General features: G+C 54.1%; 1 protein-coding gene and 1 long non-coding RNA gene across 4 annotated transcripts; both read left to right on the top strand.

The window, feature by feature from the left end:
- The first annotated feature begins 1523 nt into the window (after positions 1 to 1523).
- On the top strand, positions 1524 to 3992 carry LOC123354011. Its single transcript, XR_006574595.1, has 3 exons — positions 1524 to 1661; positions 2260 to 2282; positions 3690 to 3992. It is a non-coding gene; the product is annotated as an uncharacterized LOC123354011 (long non-coding RNA).
- A 1232-nt stretch (positions 3993 to 5224) lies between these two features.
- ZC3H10 (zinc finger CCCH-type containing 10) lies at positions 5225 to 10537 on the top strand. Of its 3 annotated transcripts, none has more exons than XM_044995527.1 (3): positions 5225 to 5376; positions 7118 to 7195; positions 7749 to 10537. In XM_044995527.1, the coding sequence occupies exon 3, from the start codon at positions 7794 to 7796 to the stop codon at positions 8976 to 8978; it is 1185 nt and encodes a 394-aa protein (XP_044851462.1). In that variant the 5' UTR covers positions 5225 to 5376; positions 7118 to 7195; positions 7749 to 7793; the 3' UTR covers positions 8979 to 10537. The 3 variants fall into 3 exon arrangements, with proteins under 3 accessions (XP_044851462.1, XP_044851465.1, XP_044851463.1); XM_044995528.1 differs by lacking the exon at positions 5225 to 5376 and adding an exon at positions 5913 to 6163; XM_044995530.1 differs by lacking the exon at positions 7118 to 7195 and having other exon boundaries at positions 5262 to 5376.
- Positions 10538 to 14844: the final 4307 nt, after the last annotated feature.

Raw genomic sequence — 14844 nt, forward strand, 5'->3', positions numbered from 1 at the left:
GATTTTATTAAATACAGAAAGTAGGATTGAAGTGGTTCCAAGTAGTAACTGACAGAACAAAGTAAGTCACCAAGCAAAATAAAATAAAATGCGCAAATCTATGTCTAATCCTTTTGTCCCTCTCTGGGTTCGCACCCGCGCCTCAATGGAAAGACACCTGGTTAAAGATGGATTCCAGTTCAGGTGACATGATCACATGTCACTTCAAGCCTTCATTCCTCCCAGCCTGACTCACAGGGAGCCTGCCTGCAGACAGTGCCAGCCAGTCAGTTGTCCTGGTTAATGGGAGTCATCAAGATTCCAAGGCACCATTAATGGCCCACACTTTGCATGATTACAATAGGCCCTCAGAGTCATATTTCATATTTCTAGTTCCAGTTACAAGAGTGATACATTTATACAAACAGGATGATCACAAGCTTTGCAATGATACCTTACAAGAGGCCTTTTGCATGAAGCATATTCCAGTTACATTATATTCACTCATTAGCATATTTGTGTAAAATCATATAGGCTGTAACGTCACAATAAGGTCTTTATTTAACTCCACGGGACGCCCACATCTTGAATACTGTGTGCAGATGTTGTCCCATCTCAACAAACATACAGTGGAAAAGGTTCAGAAAAGGGCAACAAAAATGACAAGGAGGCTGGAACGGCTGCCGTATGAGGAGAGATTAATAAAACTGGGACTTCTCAGCTTGGAAAAGAGACGGCTCGGGGGATGTGCTAGAGGACTATACAATCATGACTGGTGTGGAGAAAGAAAATAAGGGAGTGTTATTTACTCGTAACACAAGAACTAGGAGCCACCCAATTAAATGAATAGGCAGCAGGTTTAAAACAAACAAATGGAAGAATATTTTCACACAACTGCACAGTCAGCCTATGGGACGCCTCGCCAGGGGATGTTGTGAAGGCCAAGACTATAACAGGGTTCAGAAAAGACCTAGAGACGTTCATGGAGGACAGGTCCATCGATGGCTACTAGCCAGGCTGGGCAGGGACGGGGTCCCTGGCCTGTCTGCCAGAAGCTGGGAATGGGCGACAGGGGATGGGTCACTGGATGATTCCCTGTTAGGGTCACTCCCTCTGGGGCCCCTGGCGCTGGCCGCTGTCGCCTGACAGGACCCTTGGTCTGAGCCGGTCTGATCCGTACGGCCGTTCTCGTGTTAACACGCGCGGGTGCCCTTGCACGTGTTGGGCCCTCGGTGTCGCACACCCAACACTTGGGCACGTGCACTGTGTGTCGGGGGAAGTGACCCCTGGGGTGTAGCTGGGGGGGTTGGGTCTTCCCCCACCCCGGCCCCCCGTGGAAGTTGCGGTCTTCACCCCGCCCCCTATCTGGGCTCAGCTCAGAGGATTTGTATTCAAAATGGAGGCGGGTCGGGAGGGAGAAAACTACAACTCCCGTGCTGCCTCGGGGGAGGGAGAAACTACACCTCCCGTCATGCTCCGCGAAGGGGGCGCGCGCGCGCGGCTCCTCCGTGACGCTCCGGCTCCGCCCACCCGCTTCCGGAACTGGCCTATAAAAGGGGGCCCAGCGGCACGGGCTGCTCTCTCTCGGCTGTTGTCGCCGCCATTTTGTCGGAGGCCGGAGGTTCCTGCCGCCATCCGCCGCCATCCGCGGGCACTGAGCCCGGGCCGCCATGAGAGCGAAGGTGGGTGGGGCCGGAGCCCGGTGTGGGGCGAGGGGGCCCGGCCCGGCGGGAGGAAGCGGGGCTGTGGGGGGGGCTTTCCTAGGCCTCGGGCCGCGCTTCCCTCCCGGGGCAGGGGGCGGGGCCTGGCTCTCGCGGGGTCCCCGGATGCAGGGGGGGTTGCCCCCTAGGCCCGTGCTGCGGGGGGAGCCCCCCCGTCCCAGGCCCTGTGCCCCGGGCGCTCCACGCGCGTGGGAGGCACCGGCCTGTGGCGTCCTGCGCCCACGTGGGGCGGGGCTCGGGGCTGCGAGCTGATCCCCCCCGGCCCCTGCTTGGCTGGCATCGGGGGAGCGGCCCCCTCCGGCGTGGGGGCGATGGGGGAGGCGGGTTCAGGTCTGCCGGGCCCCACTGTTACGCGGGCCCCAGCCCTGTCCTTAGCACCCAGCAGTAAAGCCCCATAGAAATGCGCGGGGTGGGGGGGGTGAGGTTTGCTGCCTTTAATTTCCCCTCGGGCACCATTTGGTCAGTGCAGCAGGTAACGGGGGGCGTGGAGACGTGGTGGAGGCTGAGCCTGATGTTAATATGCTGCTGACTCTTGTGTTTTTCCCCCTCTTTCCTCTAGTGGCGAAAGAAGCGTATGCGCAGGTATGTGAGCGTCTGTTTTGGCTTGTTGGGCCCGGGGACGTGCCAGGCTTGTTGGGTGCCAGGCTTGCCCAACGGGTTGTTATGCTAATTGATGTAAATGGTTTGCGTGACTTGTTTTGTATAAAATCTACATCTTGTGTGCTGGGCCCTGTAGGAATGTAGTAACGGGCCTGGCTAAGATGGTTGATCAGACTTGGTAAATGGGGAGTTGGGTGTGTTAATGTTAGCACTGCATCCCACATCCCTCAGGCTAACTGATGACAGTTAAAATACGTTTATTTCTGTCATGTCTAGAGGCCTCAACTGAAATTGGGAGCCCACTATGCTAGACCCTGTGAAAACTCAGACACTGGCCTTGCCACAAAGAGTTTGCAGGCTAAACTGACGAGAAGCAGGAGGGTGTAGGAGGTAAAGTTCTGTAGTAGGATTTGGGTTAAATTCCTGTTTCTACTGCACATGTGTTTGTATGACCTTGGGTAAGTGTTTTGTGCCTCCATTTCTCATCTGTAAAACGGTGATAAGTCTGCTTCAGGGTGGGGAGTGACGAAAGAAACATGGATGCATGTGAAGTGCTTTGTGGTGTATGCTGTTCTAAACCTCTAATAGACTGCAGCATTGTAAACACTGCTTTTCTTGAGTGTGGGGGTGGGGGGGTGCAGAACTAAACCTATTTTACTTCCAGTGACTATTTCTTAGCTCATCTGGCAGTTCTGTGTAAGTATAAGAGCAGCCAGGCCTGCTCAGAGCTAAAACTGCCTCTCTCCTCTGGCATTTTCCAGCTTTGGTGTAACAAGCTGTTCTGGGTTAGGCATGGCAGGTAAGGATGATGGACCAAATTTATTGTAGGAGTTAGTACATTGGGTTTACACAAGTCTTATTGTATATGTTTAAAAGAAGCCATTAAAACACTGTAGCAAAGATGCAAAGTTCCTTTTCCAAACAGAGTAAACATGCATTTGTTACTGTATTTAGCAGTTTCGTTTTCTGCTCTGCTTTTAAATAAGATCTGAAACTTGAGTTTAAAACTCTGGAAAGGCGAGCAGGAATAGGCTTAAATCTAGCCTCTCTACTGAAGGTGCTGTCCTTGTTGGTCTTCTATTTCATTGTCCACAGAAATGTGGATAGGTTACTTGGTTTCTGGTAATTTCAGTTTGGGGTCCTTGTGCACTAGGACAAGGCAGCAGTTAGGTGGTGGACATTGCGCGATTGTCATTCTCTTTAAAAATGGCACACTGCAACTTTTTTCCAAAACTGTTGACATGCTTGTTCTTACACACAAGTTTTTTGGCCTGATAATGACTCATTCAAAGTCCATTTAACCAGATTGGCTGCCTGCTGTGGAATGTCTGATAGCTTTGTTACCATGCTGATATTCTTTCTCTGATGGGGTAAAATTGTCTTTCTCAGGCTGAAGCGCAAAAGGAGAAAGATGAGGCAGAGGTCTAAGTAGATGTCTTCTCTGCTGCTACTGAGGCTGCAAAGCAGAGCAAAGAAACGTTGGAGCTTGGGACGCAGACCTCCAGACACAACTACTTCCTGGTGTTGCAGGAGTGCTTTCCTATCAGTCTTCAAGAGTTTTCCATCTTAAGAATGAAGGTCTCATCCATATGGGTGGTAGCCCTGAGCTTTCACGTTCTGGACTGGTTCTGGTCTTTGTAGTTGAATGTAGCAGGCATACAATAAACAAAACCAGGTTTGGTTGGGAATTCAGCATGTTTTTTCTTAATGTTGCATTTTAAACTATTTTAAAACAGAATCTGTGTGATCTCTAGGCATGTATGTAACTTGACTTTTAAAGATACTTGACCTGCATCATTCAGCCCTCTTCTGGCTGGCTTTCTGGGCCCTTTCCCAATACACAGTTGCATGGCCTGGCTGAGAAGAATCATCCACTGAATATAGAAATCACTTTTTGCTGAAGACGTGACTGGGGAAAGTGCAAATGTCCAGGCCACAGTGCAACACTGCAGTGAGTTGTGTGATGCAGTTGTAGTTTTCAGAATTAACTGTGCTGAGTTCACACTGGTCTCTGAACAGTGACTTCCCAGTATAAAAGTGTTGGTTCTTGTCCTGATAGAATGTCTGACAAGTGGCAGAGCATTACATTTCTGCATTGCATTAGACTTACTCACAAGTTACGTTCCCCTCTGATGAAGTGGGTGGCACAAGATGTATATAGTGTATTAAGACACTTTCTGGTGAGATGTGGATGGGGTAACCGCTTGCATGAAGGGTAAATCCCTTTCCCAAAAGGCTACCTGCCCTTTGATTGGAACTTGAAGGAAATGAGCTCCAAATTTATAGCACCCTTCACTGAAGATCTCAGTGCTTTATCCTCCTTTCCAGGGGTTAATGCTGTAATCATGAATATGCCGAAAATATAAACACTGAAAACTGGCTAATGGCTAATCATCTGCCAACCCCTCCTAGCACAGCTAGTCCTGATGGCTGGCACTGTACAGAGCCCCTCTTTCGTTCTGGCTAGACCAGGTAATTATTCTTGTCGTGTCCCTAAGAGTTTAGCCTGTGCATAATGACCAGGTGTGTGATCTGAGTCTTGGGCAGGCTGTGGTGGAGGTGGGGGGACTGTGCCAGGGGTATGATTAAGATGCCCCCATCAAGGGCAACTACAGGTGACCTCACATAGTTCAGTGTAACCCTGAGCAGGGACCAGCTGTGCCATAGGAGAGGGGTGAACCCGGCTGGGTCAGGGGGAAAGGAAGCTCTGGTGGCATCAAGCTGGTTTCCTGGGGTGGAGGGGGCAGGGCCAGGGCCTGTTTCACTAGCACCCTGGTGTGCACGGGTCCCCCAGGCCCAGGTGGCCATGACAACCGGGGTGGGTGCCATGGTGTTCCCTGTGATGTCATCCGTCAGTCATGCCCCGCCCACCTCCGTGTAAGAGGGCGGGGTCTCCCACCCCGAGTTAGAGCTATTGGGGAGCGGGGCCTTGTCGCTATGGTAACCCCGACGGGCCGCGCGCGCTGCATGCTGGGAGGATCCGGCCAGCGGCCGGAAGGACCATAGAGTAGTTCCGGTGGAGGGCGGAAGAGGCCGCTCTTTGTGGCTGCTGGAGCAGGACGCGGCCGGAGAGCGGGTGAGCGAGAGGCCGCCCCGAGCAGGGGTTGTGGGTGGGTGGTGGTGGTGGTGGTGGGTGGGTGGGTGGGTGGGTGGGGGGGGGCGGACGGACTCTCCCCCTCCCTCCGCCTCCGCCGGGGCGTACCCGGGTCTCACTAACCCCCCAGCCGGCCCCCCAGGGCCTAAGGGGTCCCCGTCTCCGCGGAGCCCCTGCCCCCCCCGGGCCTCTGGCCCAAGCCACGGGGGGGGGGTTACTCCTGAGTGTCCCCCCCCCCGCCCGTCCTCTGGCCTGGCCAGGGTCCGCCCCCCTCCCCCGCCGCAGGCCCCAGAAACCCACCTGCTCCGGCGCGGCCCGGGGGGGCCAGCCCCAGCGGAGTTGCGGCAGCTCGGCTCAGAGATCCGCCCTGCTCGGTGCCTTGGGCCAGCAGGACTCCTGGGACTCGCCGCTGAGCCGGGGCTGTCCGTGGGGGTCACGCAGCAGTGGTGGCTGTCTGCCACGGGGACTCTAGGGGGCGGGTTGACTCTGCCTAGGAAGGCTTTGCTGGTCAAGCGAGCTCAGGTTCCCAGACAAGCACAGTTAGTAACAATCTTTTGCACGTCCTTCAGTGTTTCTTTAAGTAACTTTATGAATAGGATCATAGGATACGACAGCAGGGGACTGGACTCTGACCCAGGAGGTCCCTTCCAGTCCTATGTTCCCATCGTTAGTCAAAAAGGCTGAGGGTTGATTAGCTTTCTCTTGCATGCCTTTGCATGAACGCATAAGCAGCTTTTGCTCGACTGCCGTGATTTACAAGGTCAGCCAGGTAGAATGTTGTTTATTATTTGTATTGTAGTAGCTCTGAGAGCCCTAATCCCAACCCCATTGCGCTAGCTGCTGTACATGCAACAGTGGCCCTGCCATAGAAAATTTACTCTCTGCCTCTGGATGTAACCGTGTGTGATGACAGACTTCCCCTACCCTTCCAATGTATACAGTTCAGGAGACAGAATTCAGACAAGAACTCCCACCTGCTGCTGTACCTCATGTGCTGTAAAGATACACACCAGGGTATCTGACACTTAGCTGTGTGGCAGGAAGGGGATTCCGCACACCCTGCTGGGCGGGTGTGATTTAAAATAAAAGTAGCTGCCATCTTGATTTAAGAACATAAGAACCACTGCACTGTGTCAGACCAAAGGTCCATCCAGCCCAGTATCCTGTCTGCCGACAGTGGCAAATGCCAGGTGCCCCAGAGGGAATGAACAGAACAGGGAATCATCAAGTGATCCATTCCCTGTCACCCATTCCCAGCTTCTAGCAAACAGAAGTCAGGGACACCATCCCTGCCATCCTGGCTAATAGCCGTTGATGGACCTATCCTCCATGAATTTAGCTAGTTCTTTTTTGAACCCTGTTATAGTCTTGGCCTTTGCAACATCCTCTGGCAAGGAGTTCCACAGGTTGACTGTGCATTGTGTGAAAAAAAACCCTTCCTTTTGTTTGTTTTAAACTTGCAGCCTATTAATTTCATTTGGTGTCCCCTAGTTTTTGACTGCTGCTGCACATTGAGTGGATGTTTTCAGAGAACTATCCACAGTGACTCCGAGATCTCGTTCTTGAGTGGTAACAGCTAATTTAGACCCCATCATTTTATATGTATAGTAATCCTGTCTAATGTGACATAGAGAGCTGTGAGATCGGCCCCATCTGCCTTGGACTTGACTAATAGAAAATCGGCGACTACTAGCTTGTTTTGATTATTTTTTAATTTTATTAGGACTTTGATCTCAAATCAAGTCAGCTCCTCTAGCTGTGATCCGGCCTGGGGTGACTTTGAAGATTTTGGATCTTACAGGTAAAGCTGAGCTGTTTTGAACAGGCGGTCTCTGTTGAAGGGTCTGGTGGGGTCAAAAGACAATTGGATGTTAAATGCATTTGGACCCCTAGAGTTGTGGATGTTAGTTTGTAGTGGAAGGAGTCTGTGTCTCTTGGTTTCTATGCAATGAGCTGCCTGGTTCTCAGTCCAGGCAAAGCTCGGAGTGTCAAGCTGGCTCATGTGCTGTAACCAGTATAACAAGGTCTGTGCAAAAAAAGTTGATCATTTCTCTCAAAGTTGAGGCGGCCCCAGCCCCCCAAAAAATCAGAACCCCTCAACTTTGAGAGAAACGATCAACTTTTTTTGCACAGACCTTGTTATACTGGTTACAGCACATTTCAAGACAGCCTGAGTAGCCATGCGGCTTTTGCAGCAACGTTATCCTGAAAGCTGGTCATAACCTTAACCACAGCAGAGGCTGGCGCCCTGCTGTAATGCCTCAGGGCAGATATTTCCCTGCCAGCTACACCAGAACAGTTCCTCCCTTTAAGTGAGGATTCCGCTCTCACTCCCACCTCCTCCTCTTTTGCAGTTGCCCGAGCTCGCGCCACCAGGAGGGGAGGGCATAGGTGGGAAAATGCCCGACCGTGACAACTACAACAATGGCAGTAGCGGTGACGAGGCGGGCGCCAACTCCGACGACATCTGCCGCGACTTCCTACGCAACGTCTGCAAGCGAGGCAAGCGCTGCCGCTTCCGGCACCCCGACATCAGCGAGGTCACCAACCTGGGTGTGCGCAAGAACGAATTCATCTTCTGCCACGACTTCCAGAACAAGGAGTGCGTGCGCCTCAACTGCCGCTTCATCCACGGCACCAAGGAGGACGAGGACTATTACAAGAAGACGGGGGAGCTGCCCCTGCGCCTGCGCCAGAAGGTGGCGGCTGGGCTCGGCCTCTCCCCAGCGGACCTGCCGAACAGCAAGGAGGAGGTGCCGATATGCAGGGACTTCCTGAAGGGCGACTGCCAGCGGGGAGCCAAGTGCAAGTTCCAGCACTTGCAGCGGGAGTACGAGTACGACGCCCGGGTCATCGCGGCCCGGGACCCCAGCATTGCCACCACCGTGCGCCGCTACGACCCCTACGACGTCATGTACGACCCCGACCGCTACGACGACCACGACCCGGTGCTGAAGCGGAGGCGGGTGGACGGGCTGCACTTCGAAGCCTACGAGTACAGCTTCACCAGCCCGCGCACGGTGGAGTACCGGCTCCTGGAGGAGGAGAACATCATGCTGCGCAAGCGCGTGGAGGACCTCAAGAAGCAGGTCAACAACCTGCTGGCGACCAACGAGGTGCTGCTGGAGCAGAACGCCCAGTTCCGAAACCAGGCCAAAGTCATGACTCTCAGCTCCACCGCCACGGCCACCGAGCAGACCCTGGCCCCAACCGTGGGCACTGTCACCAATTATAACCACAGCATTGCCCAGACTCACACCACGCTCAGCAGCCAGGCCCTCCAGCCGCGCCCCGTCACCCAGCAGGATTTGGTGGCTCCGGCCGGAGCGCAGGCAGCACCCCCCACCAACGCAGCGCCCCCCATGAACCCTGAAATCACCCCACTCTCGGCTGCTCTGGCTCAGACCATCGCACAGGGCATGGCTCCTCCGGTCTCCATGGCGCCTGTGGCGGTGTCGGTGGCGCCCGTGGCAGTTTCAATGGCACAGCCGCTGGGAGGTATCACCATGAGCCACGCCACCACGCCCATGGTGACGTACCCCATCGCGTCGCAGAGCATGAGGATAACAGCCATGCCACACTAAAGGGCCACACGTACCGCCATGGGTCCGTGCTGTTCGGAACCACCCCTGGCAGGTGGAAGGGCTCTGTCACTGGCAGGACTTGCTCCTTCCTTTGGGGAGACTGGAACTGAGAAGGGAGAGAATTGAACTGAAACCCGTGGAAACCTCTCTCCCCTTTCAGGGATGGGCTTTCCACCCTGCAGGCGAGTGACTTGGATTTCCCTTAACCCCTAGCAACCACACGTGGTCTTCCACAAGGCAGCAGAATTCAGGGATGAAGGGCTTTAATGCCACATGATTCGAAGGGTACAGTAACCTCAGAGCCTTTGCCCGTCACCTGTATCTTTGCCCGAATACCTGCCCCTCTGTACCCACCGCGCAAGCCCCTCCATAGCCCTGCGAGTTCAGGAACTCAGTATATCGCCTGGCTATGGCAGTATCATTTCACTGACAGGACACACCAGAATGGAGGCTGTAGGGAAATCACCCCCAGGGGTGTGTGGAAGCTTGGGTCCCCTGGCTCGCTGCTCTCTAGAGATACTCCCGGGCTTCCCTGGGCTCAGGCAGAATCAGGGAAGTGAGCCTCCCCCAGAACTGGCAGAAAGGCTGCTCCGTCTGGCAGCCCTCTCCTAGGGGGAATGGCCCTGGGGCAGCTTTGCCTGGTGATGAAATGGTTAAATCAAATAGGATTTGTAAACTGAGCCCTGGTGCTTTAAAAGGGGGCAGCACAACCTGGACTCTAGGAAACCGTCTCTGCGGTGGCCTTGAGAGCATCCCTGTTCCAGTCACCCTGCCAGGGAGAGGGGGGCGCGTTCCTAGGCCCATCTGGATCCCAAGGGGGGAGGTGTCACCAGTTCCAGCAGACGTTGTTGCTGAATTGCTCATAAACCCCGTTGCGGGGGTGGGGCGCTAGTTAAACGTGATAGCGTCTGACCCTGCTTCGCCTCGCAGCCCGCGGGGCGGGGGTTGTGTTCTGCTTGAGGTCGTGGGTTGAAATAAACTCGTCTCTGTTGCTTTATGAGTTGTCAGGGCTCCTCCGGTCACCTCCCGAGGCACAGCAGCTCGCTGAAAGGAGACCAGGGTTGGACAGCAATCCTGCCAGGTCCCTGAGCACACTTCAGAGTGCTCAGCACCTTGCAAGAGCAGACCTGCTCATCAGTTCCCTCTGGAGCTGTTGGACTGGCAAATGCGAGCAAATCCACCCGTGCCCTGAGCAACCCTGCACGCCCTTCGCCATCCACCAGCAACTTGCGTGCCTGAGCCTCCCCACCCCAAGACGTCCATCTGCCTCTTACGGCCATTTTCTCTGTTCACCCCATTCACACGTCCTCAAAGGGTTCAAAGAGACCCCTCCCTCCCTCCCTCCCTCATATGCTGTATTTTTGTTTCTAAAACTGAAGCTCACCCAGGGATCTAGAGTAGTTTTTGCGTAGTTCTGTCTGGGTTTGAGAACTGAAAGAGGAGGAGAATGCTTTACGGCAGGAGCTCTTTCGAAGAGTGCTGCACTTTGTACGTCTAGCGTTTTAGTTCCGTGACTACAGTGTAAAGTTTTCAGCTATTAAAAGAAAACGTACAGCCCCCGACGGATATATTCTGGTGTTGACACTCGCTCTTTAAAGCTCTGACTAGCCACTAGATGGACCGTTTGCCTTTCATCTGAGCATATCCAAGCCCTTTACAGAGGGATGAGACGTCTATAAACCCCACTGAGATGTCGGTACGGGCTACGTGGGCACCACTGAAATGCAGCCACCTCTGGGGTGAAATGTAGCAGCTGTCTAAAGCAGCTGACAGCATTGCTCCAAGGGGGATGTGCCCTGGCATCTTTAGTAGCTGAAAGACAGCAGGAGCTCTGCTGGGTTCCTTGCGGAGTCAGGAGAGCGCCCCCAGGCCCTTCTCGCAGCTTGCTTGGAGGTCTCCCATCCCAGGGCTGAGCTGACCACGGCCCCTCTTAGCATGTGATGGGTGCTGACTGGTCGCAGCGTGGAATGTATCCTGGCTGGCCTGTCACTCCTGCACCTGGGAGAGCCTCCTGCAAACCACCGCTCTCCGACCTAGGCACTGAGAAACCAAAATGGTGCAGTTTTGTCTGTGTAATGTGCTGCATCTTTGCTATTTGAAGACCCTTTCCCAGGGGCTCTAGGATTTGGTGTCAGCGAGCGGGGAAAGCTTGTGGGAAGATTGGGTCAAGTGACTGACCCGGCGGGGAACCCTAATAGTTGTTCCACCATGTGTGGGGCGCTGAGATCGGCGTTTAGCAGCTGCCTCCCTGGCCAGGTAGATAGAGCAGGGCCCGGGGAGTCACGGCTACTGCTGTCCTCAGCTTCGCTCCCCTTGAGTGCTGGCTGTTACCCCCAGGGACCTGGTGAAAGCTTCCAAGGCGACTCCCCCTTCTCCGCAGGGACGGCCCTAGCACCCTCGGGGCTGCTCCAGAGAGGGGCAGTGTGTAGAGTCGGTGGGATTGTTTGTGCGTGGAAGTGATGGCACTTGGCGCTCTGTTCCAGCAGACGGACATACATGGACAGCGATGGGCAGACGTGTAGAGCGGGTCTGTACAGGCCCCTTATTGGTGATGGCTGGTGTCAGATGCTAGCGGTGTGGTGCTCTGCTCTGTTCAATGTCGATATCAATCGGCGGCGTGTGTGTGTTCCCTGTGTGTGCTGCCCCAGCTCTGCGCAGATCGCCGACCCCGAGAGAACCCCCAATGACCCCAGACTCTAGTAAGGTACGAAGGCACCTGGGCCAGGTTTATTGTCGAAGAGAAACAGTCTCCAGCTTTCCCTGGCATAGAAGTCCAAGGTGCTGCTGAGGTGCTGCTAGCTAGTACATATGTGCTCCCTGGCAATGGACTCAGCTCAGTCGGGGGCAGGATTTTCCACTGCCCCCTAGGCTGGACAAAGACACCGCCCCAGGGATGCTTTCTTATCCACAGGTACAAACAAGTTACACATCACTCCTGACATATTGAGGTGCAACCCCTCTACGCAGCAAGGTGCCGCCTCTCACCTTGTACATGTTGGTTCGAACAAAACAACTCTATCCATCATATTCCCCTTTTGGCCCTGGCATTGGGCTGGGTCAGCCTGTTCCTTGTTATCTGGGTTGTGTACAAGTATGTGAATGTTCTGATATCCGGTGTCCAGGACCTTTTAGGTCTGTCTCTCTTTGCAGCCTCAGCCCTTTCCTCGCCAGCTTCTGTGAGCAGGGCCTGCCTCTGCTCACAGCTTCACTTTGCTTTGTTAGCAAAGTCTTGACCATTCCTTTAGCTCAGGCCTTAGGCCTCACACCAGGCCTCTGATCCCAAGGTTTGTATCTCAGGGCCTCCCCTTACTACAATGGCTAGTCTGCAGCCCGCCCCCCTGGCTGCTGCAAAGGGCCCACGGTTACAATTCCCTTTTGCCCCAGCTCTCCATTGGCTTAGATCGTCAGTTCAACCCAGTGCTGTAGCCGGGAGACTCCATCTGGTCTCGCGTTGTGCTGCAGCCAGGGGGTGAGGGATTAAAGCCCTGGCTCATTTCTGCTCCCCCCTTGTTTACACGGAGGCAGCTCCTTGGAGCGTCAGAGCCTTTCAGTGCGCTGCACTCCTGCAGTCAGCGCCCGCCAGGCCCCTTTCGGCCCAGCCCCTCGCAGGGAAGTCATACGGCCAGGCACTAGGTGAATGAAGTCCAAGCCCAGAACAGACCATGGAGATTATCTCGTCTGACTCCCCCCCTCCCCCCCCCGTATAACAGAGGCCAGAGAACTCCCCCAAACTAATTCCTAGAGCAGAGCTGGCAAACCGTCCAATCTTAGACATGGCCACTGCTGGAGGAGCTCTCAGGACCCCGGGGGAATTGTTCCAATGGTTAATTACCCTCACAGTTACCAAGTTACACTTTCTTTCCAGTCTGAATGTGTCTAGCGTCAACTCCCAGCTGTTGGATTGTGTTATGCCTTTGTCTGCTAGGCCGAAGAGCCCATTGCCAAATATAGGAACTTCCAGACTCAGCAAGTCACCTCTTAACCCACTCTGTGTTCAGTGAAATAGATCCGAGGAGCTCGATCTGCCTGTGTCTGTGTAACAGAGAGCACTGGAGCAATGCTCCCCCCTTGGAAATGGTCTTCATTAGGGCGAGTTTGATGCAGGTGGGAGCTCAGAGGCTGGTGAGGGTTGTTCACTTCTGTGGTGTTTGCCAGCTGCTTGTCTGATTTTCCCCCAGTGGTGAGGTTTCCAGCTGGCAGCCTGGTTCCTTGCACACTTCGTACCATGCCACACCTGCCTGGAGCGCATAGTAACAAGACTCCCCTCTCAGCCAGGGCAGCTCCGTGCTAGAATCAGCCGGGCATGGCAGAGGTATGCAGAGGACGTCTTGGCTGGACGCTGCTCTTTGCAGATCGGTGGTTGTGAGAGTAACGTGTACGTAGAGAGAGTCCCGTTCTGCCCCAAAGCTTCCAGTAAACTACACGCCCTTTGCCGCTGAAAGGCAGCCAACGCAGGCGCCAGTCACCCTGAGAGGCTGTACCTGGGGGGCTGAAGATCTGTGTAATTGACTAACCCCTCCCCCCGATCAGTTTATCTAACCTGACCGGCTCATTGCATCTGCCTGAGAGTCTGACTTGTGAGTCCAGGAAGTCTAAGCATTGGAGTCCCTGTGTTTAGGCCTGTAAACCATTGCCCCTGGCAATGGATCCCTGCCCTTCCTGCCTTTACACTGGACAAGCCTGTGCTCCCTTCACGCTCAGGTTCTGGGTTGCTCTGGAAATGAGTGAGGATGTGGTAGGGTCTGATCTGTAATAGGCGGGGAGCAAAAGCCCCTGCCTTCCCCCACTGCCATCTGCTCTGGTGCGCCAGCCCCAGCCTTTGTTTCTAACGCACTGCTGCAGGCAGATGGCACCAGGCCTACCCTAGCGTGGGGGTTATTTATGTTCCAGCAGCTGGAGTGGAAGCCTGGTAAGCTATCGCCAAGGCCCGAGGGATGAACTTTCTAGCTGCGGTGGTGTATTCAATCAATCAGAGCTGGCTTTAAACCCACAGGGTTTTGTTTAACCGGGGAGGCTCTAGGCCAGCAACGCAAACATGTAACTGCAACAGCAATTATCCTGTTTGCAGAAGAGACACTTTGAACTGGCTTTTACAGGCAGCTCCAGTCATGTGCAGAGTGAGCCTTTTTAGCGGCTGGAGGCTGCAGGAGTTAAGTGGCCAGACAGCAGAGGACGTGTCTAGCTCTACGAAACACCTTGGAAAGCACGGCCATCCAGATTGAGGGCGCGGAGATGGCGTCATTCTGGCCTATCGCTGTAGGGTGGCTTAGATGGAAGCATGATTTCTTTTGCTTTGTAAAGAAAGTCGGCTCTATCTTTGCCACCTGGCACTGTAGCAGTTAAAGCGGGGGATTGGAAAGCAGGACACCTGGGTTCTGTTTCCCAACTTTAGGGAGTGTTGCCAAGTGGTTAGAGCCAGGGGTGGGGAGCTAGGACTGCTGCGTTCTACTCCTGGACCAGTATTTGTCACGCTGTGGGACTTCAGGGAAGCAGAGGGTGGAAAAGCCCAAACCACCAGACTGGGGTATTCACCCCCCTCCTTGGAACAGCTGTTTTATAGCACCACCTCATGAGCCCTCATCTCATTTCAAGTTCCCTGTGACCTTTTTTTCCCTGTTTAAAAGAAACATCCTCAAGCCGTTTGGGACACAATCTGTGTTGTAGTCACAATGTCAAAGGATCCAATCCTGCTCCAACTGAAATCAGACTCCCCGCTGACTGCAGGAACGGTGCGCTAGGAAGTCGAGTTTACACAGAGAAGCTTGGTGAGTAAAAACAGGGATTAGGTAACCTGTAAAACTGGAAGGCCAGAACGGCTGCTACAGTCAACTGTGGACAAGAAAAGCAGCTTTGCTCATCACACAGG

Source organism: Mauremys mutica, chromosome 20, assembly GCF_020497125.1.
Source record: "Mauremys mutica isolate MM-2020 ecotype Southern chromosome 20, ASM2049712v1, whole genome shotgun sequence".
In the NCBI taxonomy this organism is placed as follows: domain Eukaryota; kingdom Metazoa; phylum Chordata; order Testudines; family Geoemydidae; genus Mauremys; species Mauremys mutica.

Excerpts from the sequence above, each read along its gene's own strand:
- ZC3H10 (XM_044995527.1), top strand. The coding sequence starts at position 7,794 with ATGCCCGACCGTGACAACTACAACAATGGCAGTAGCGGTGACGAGGCG.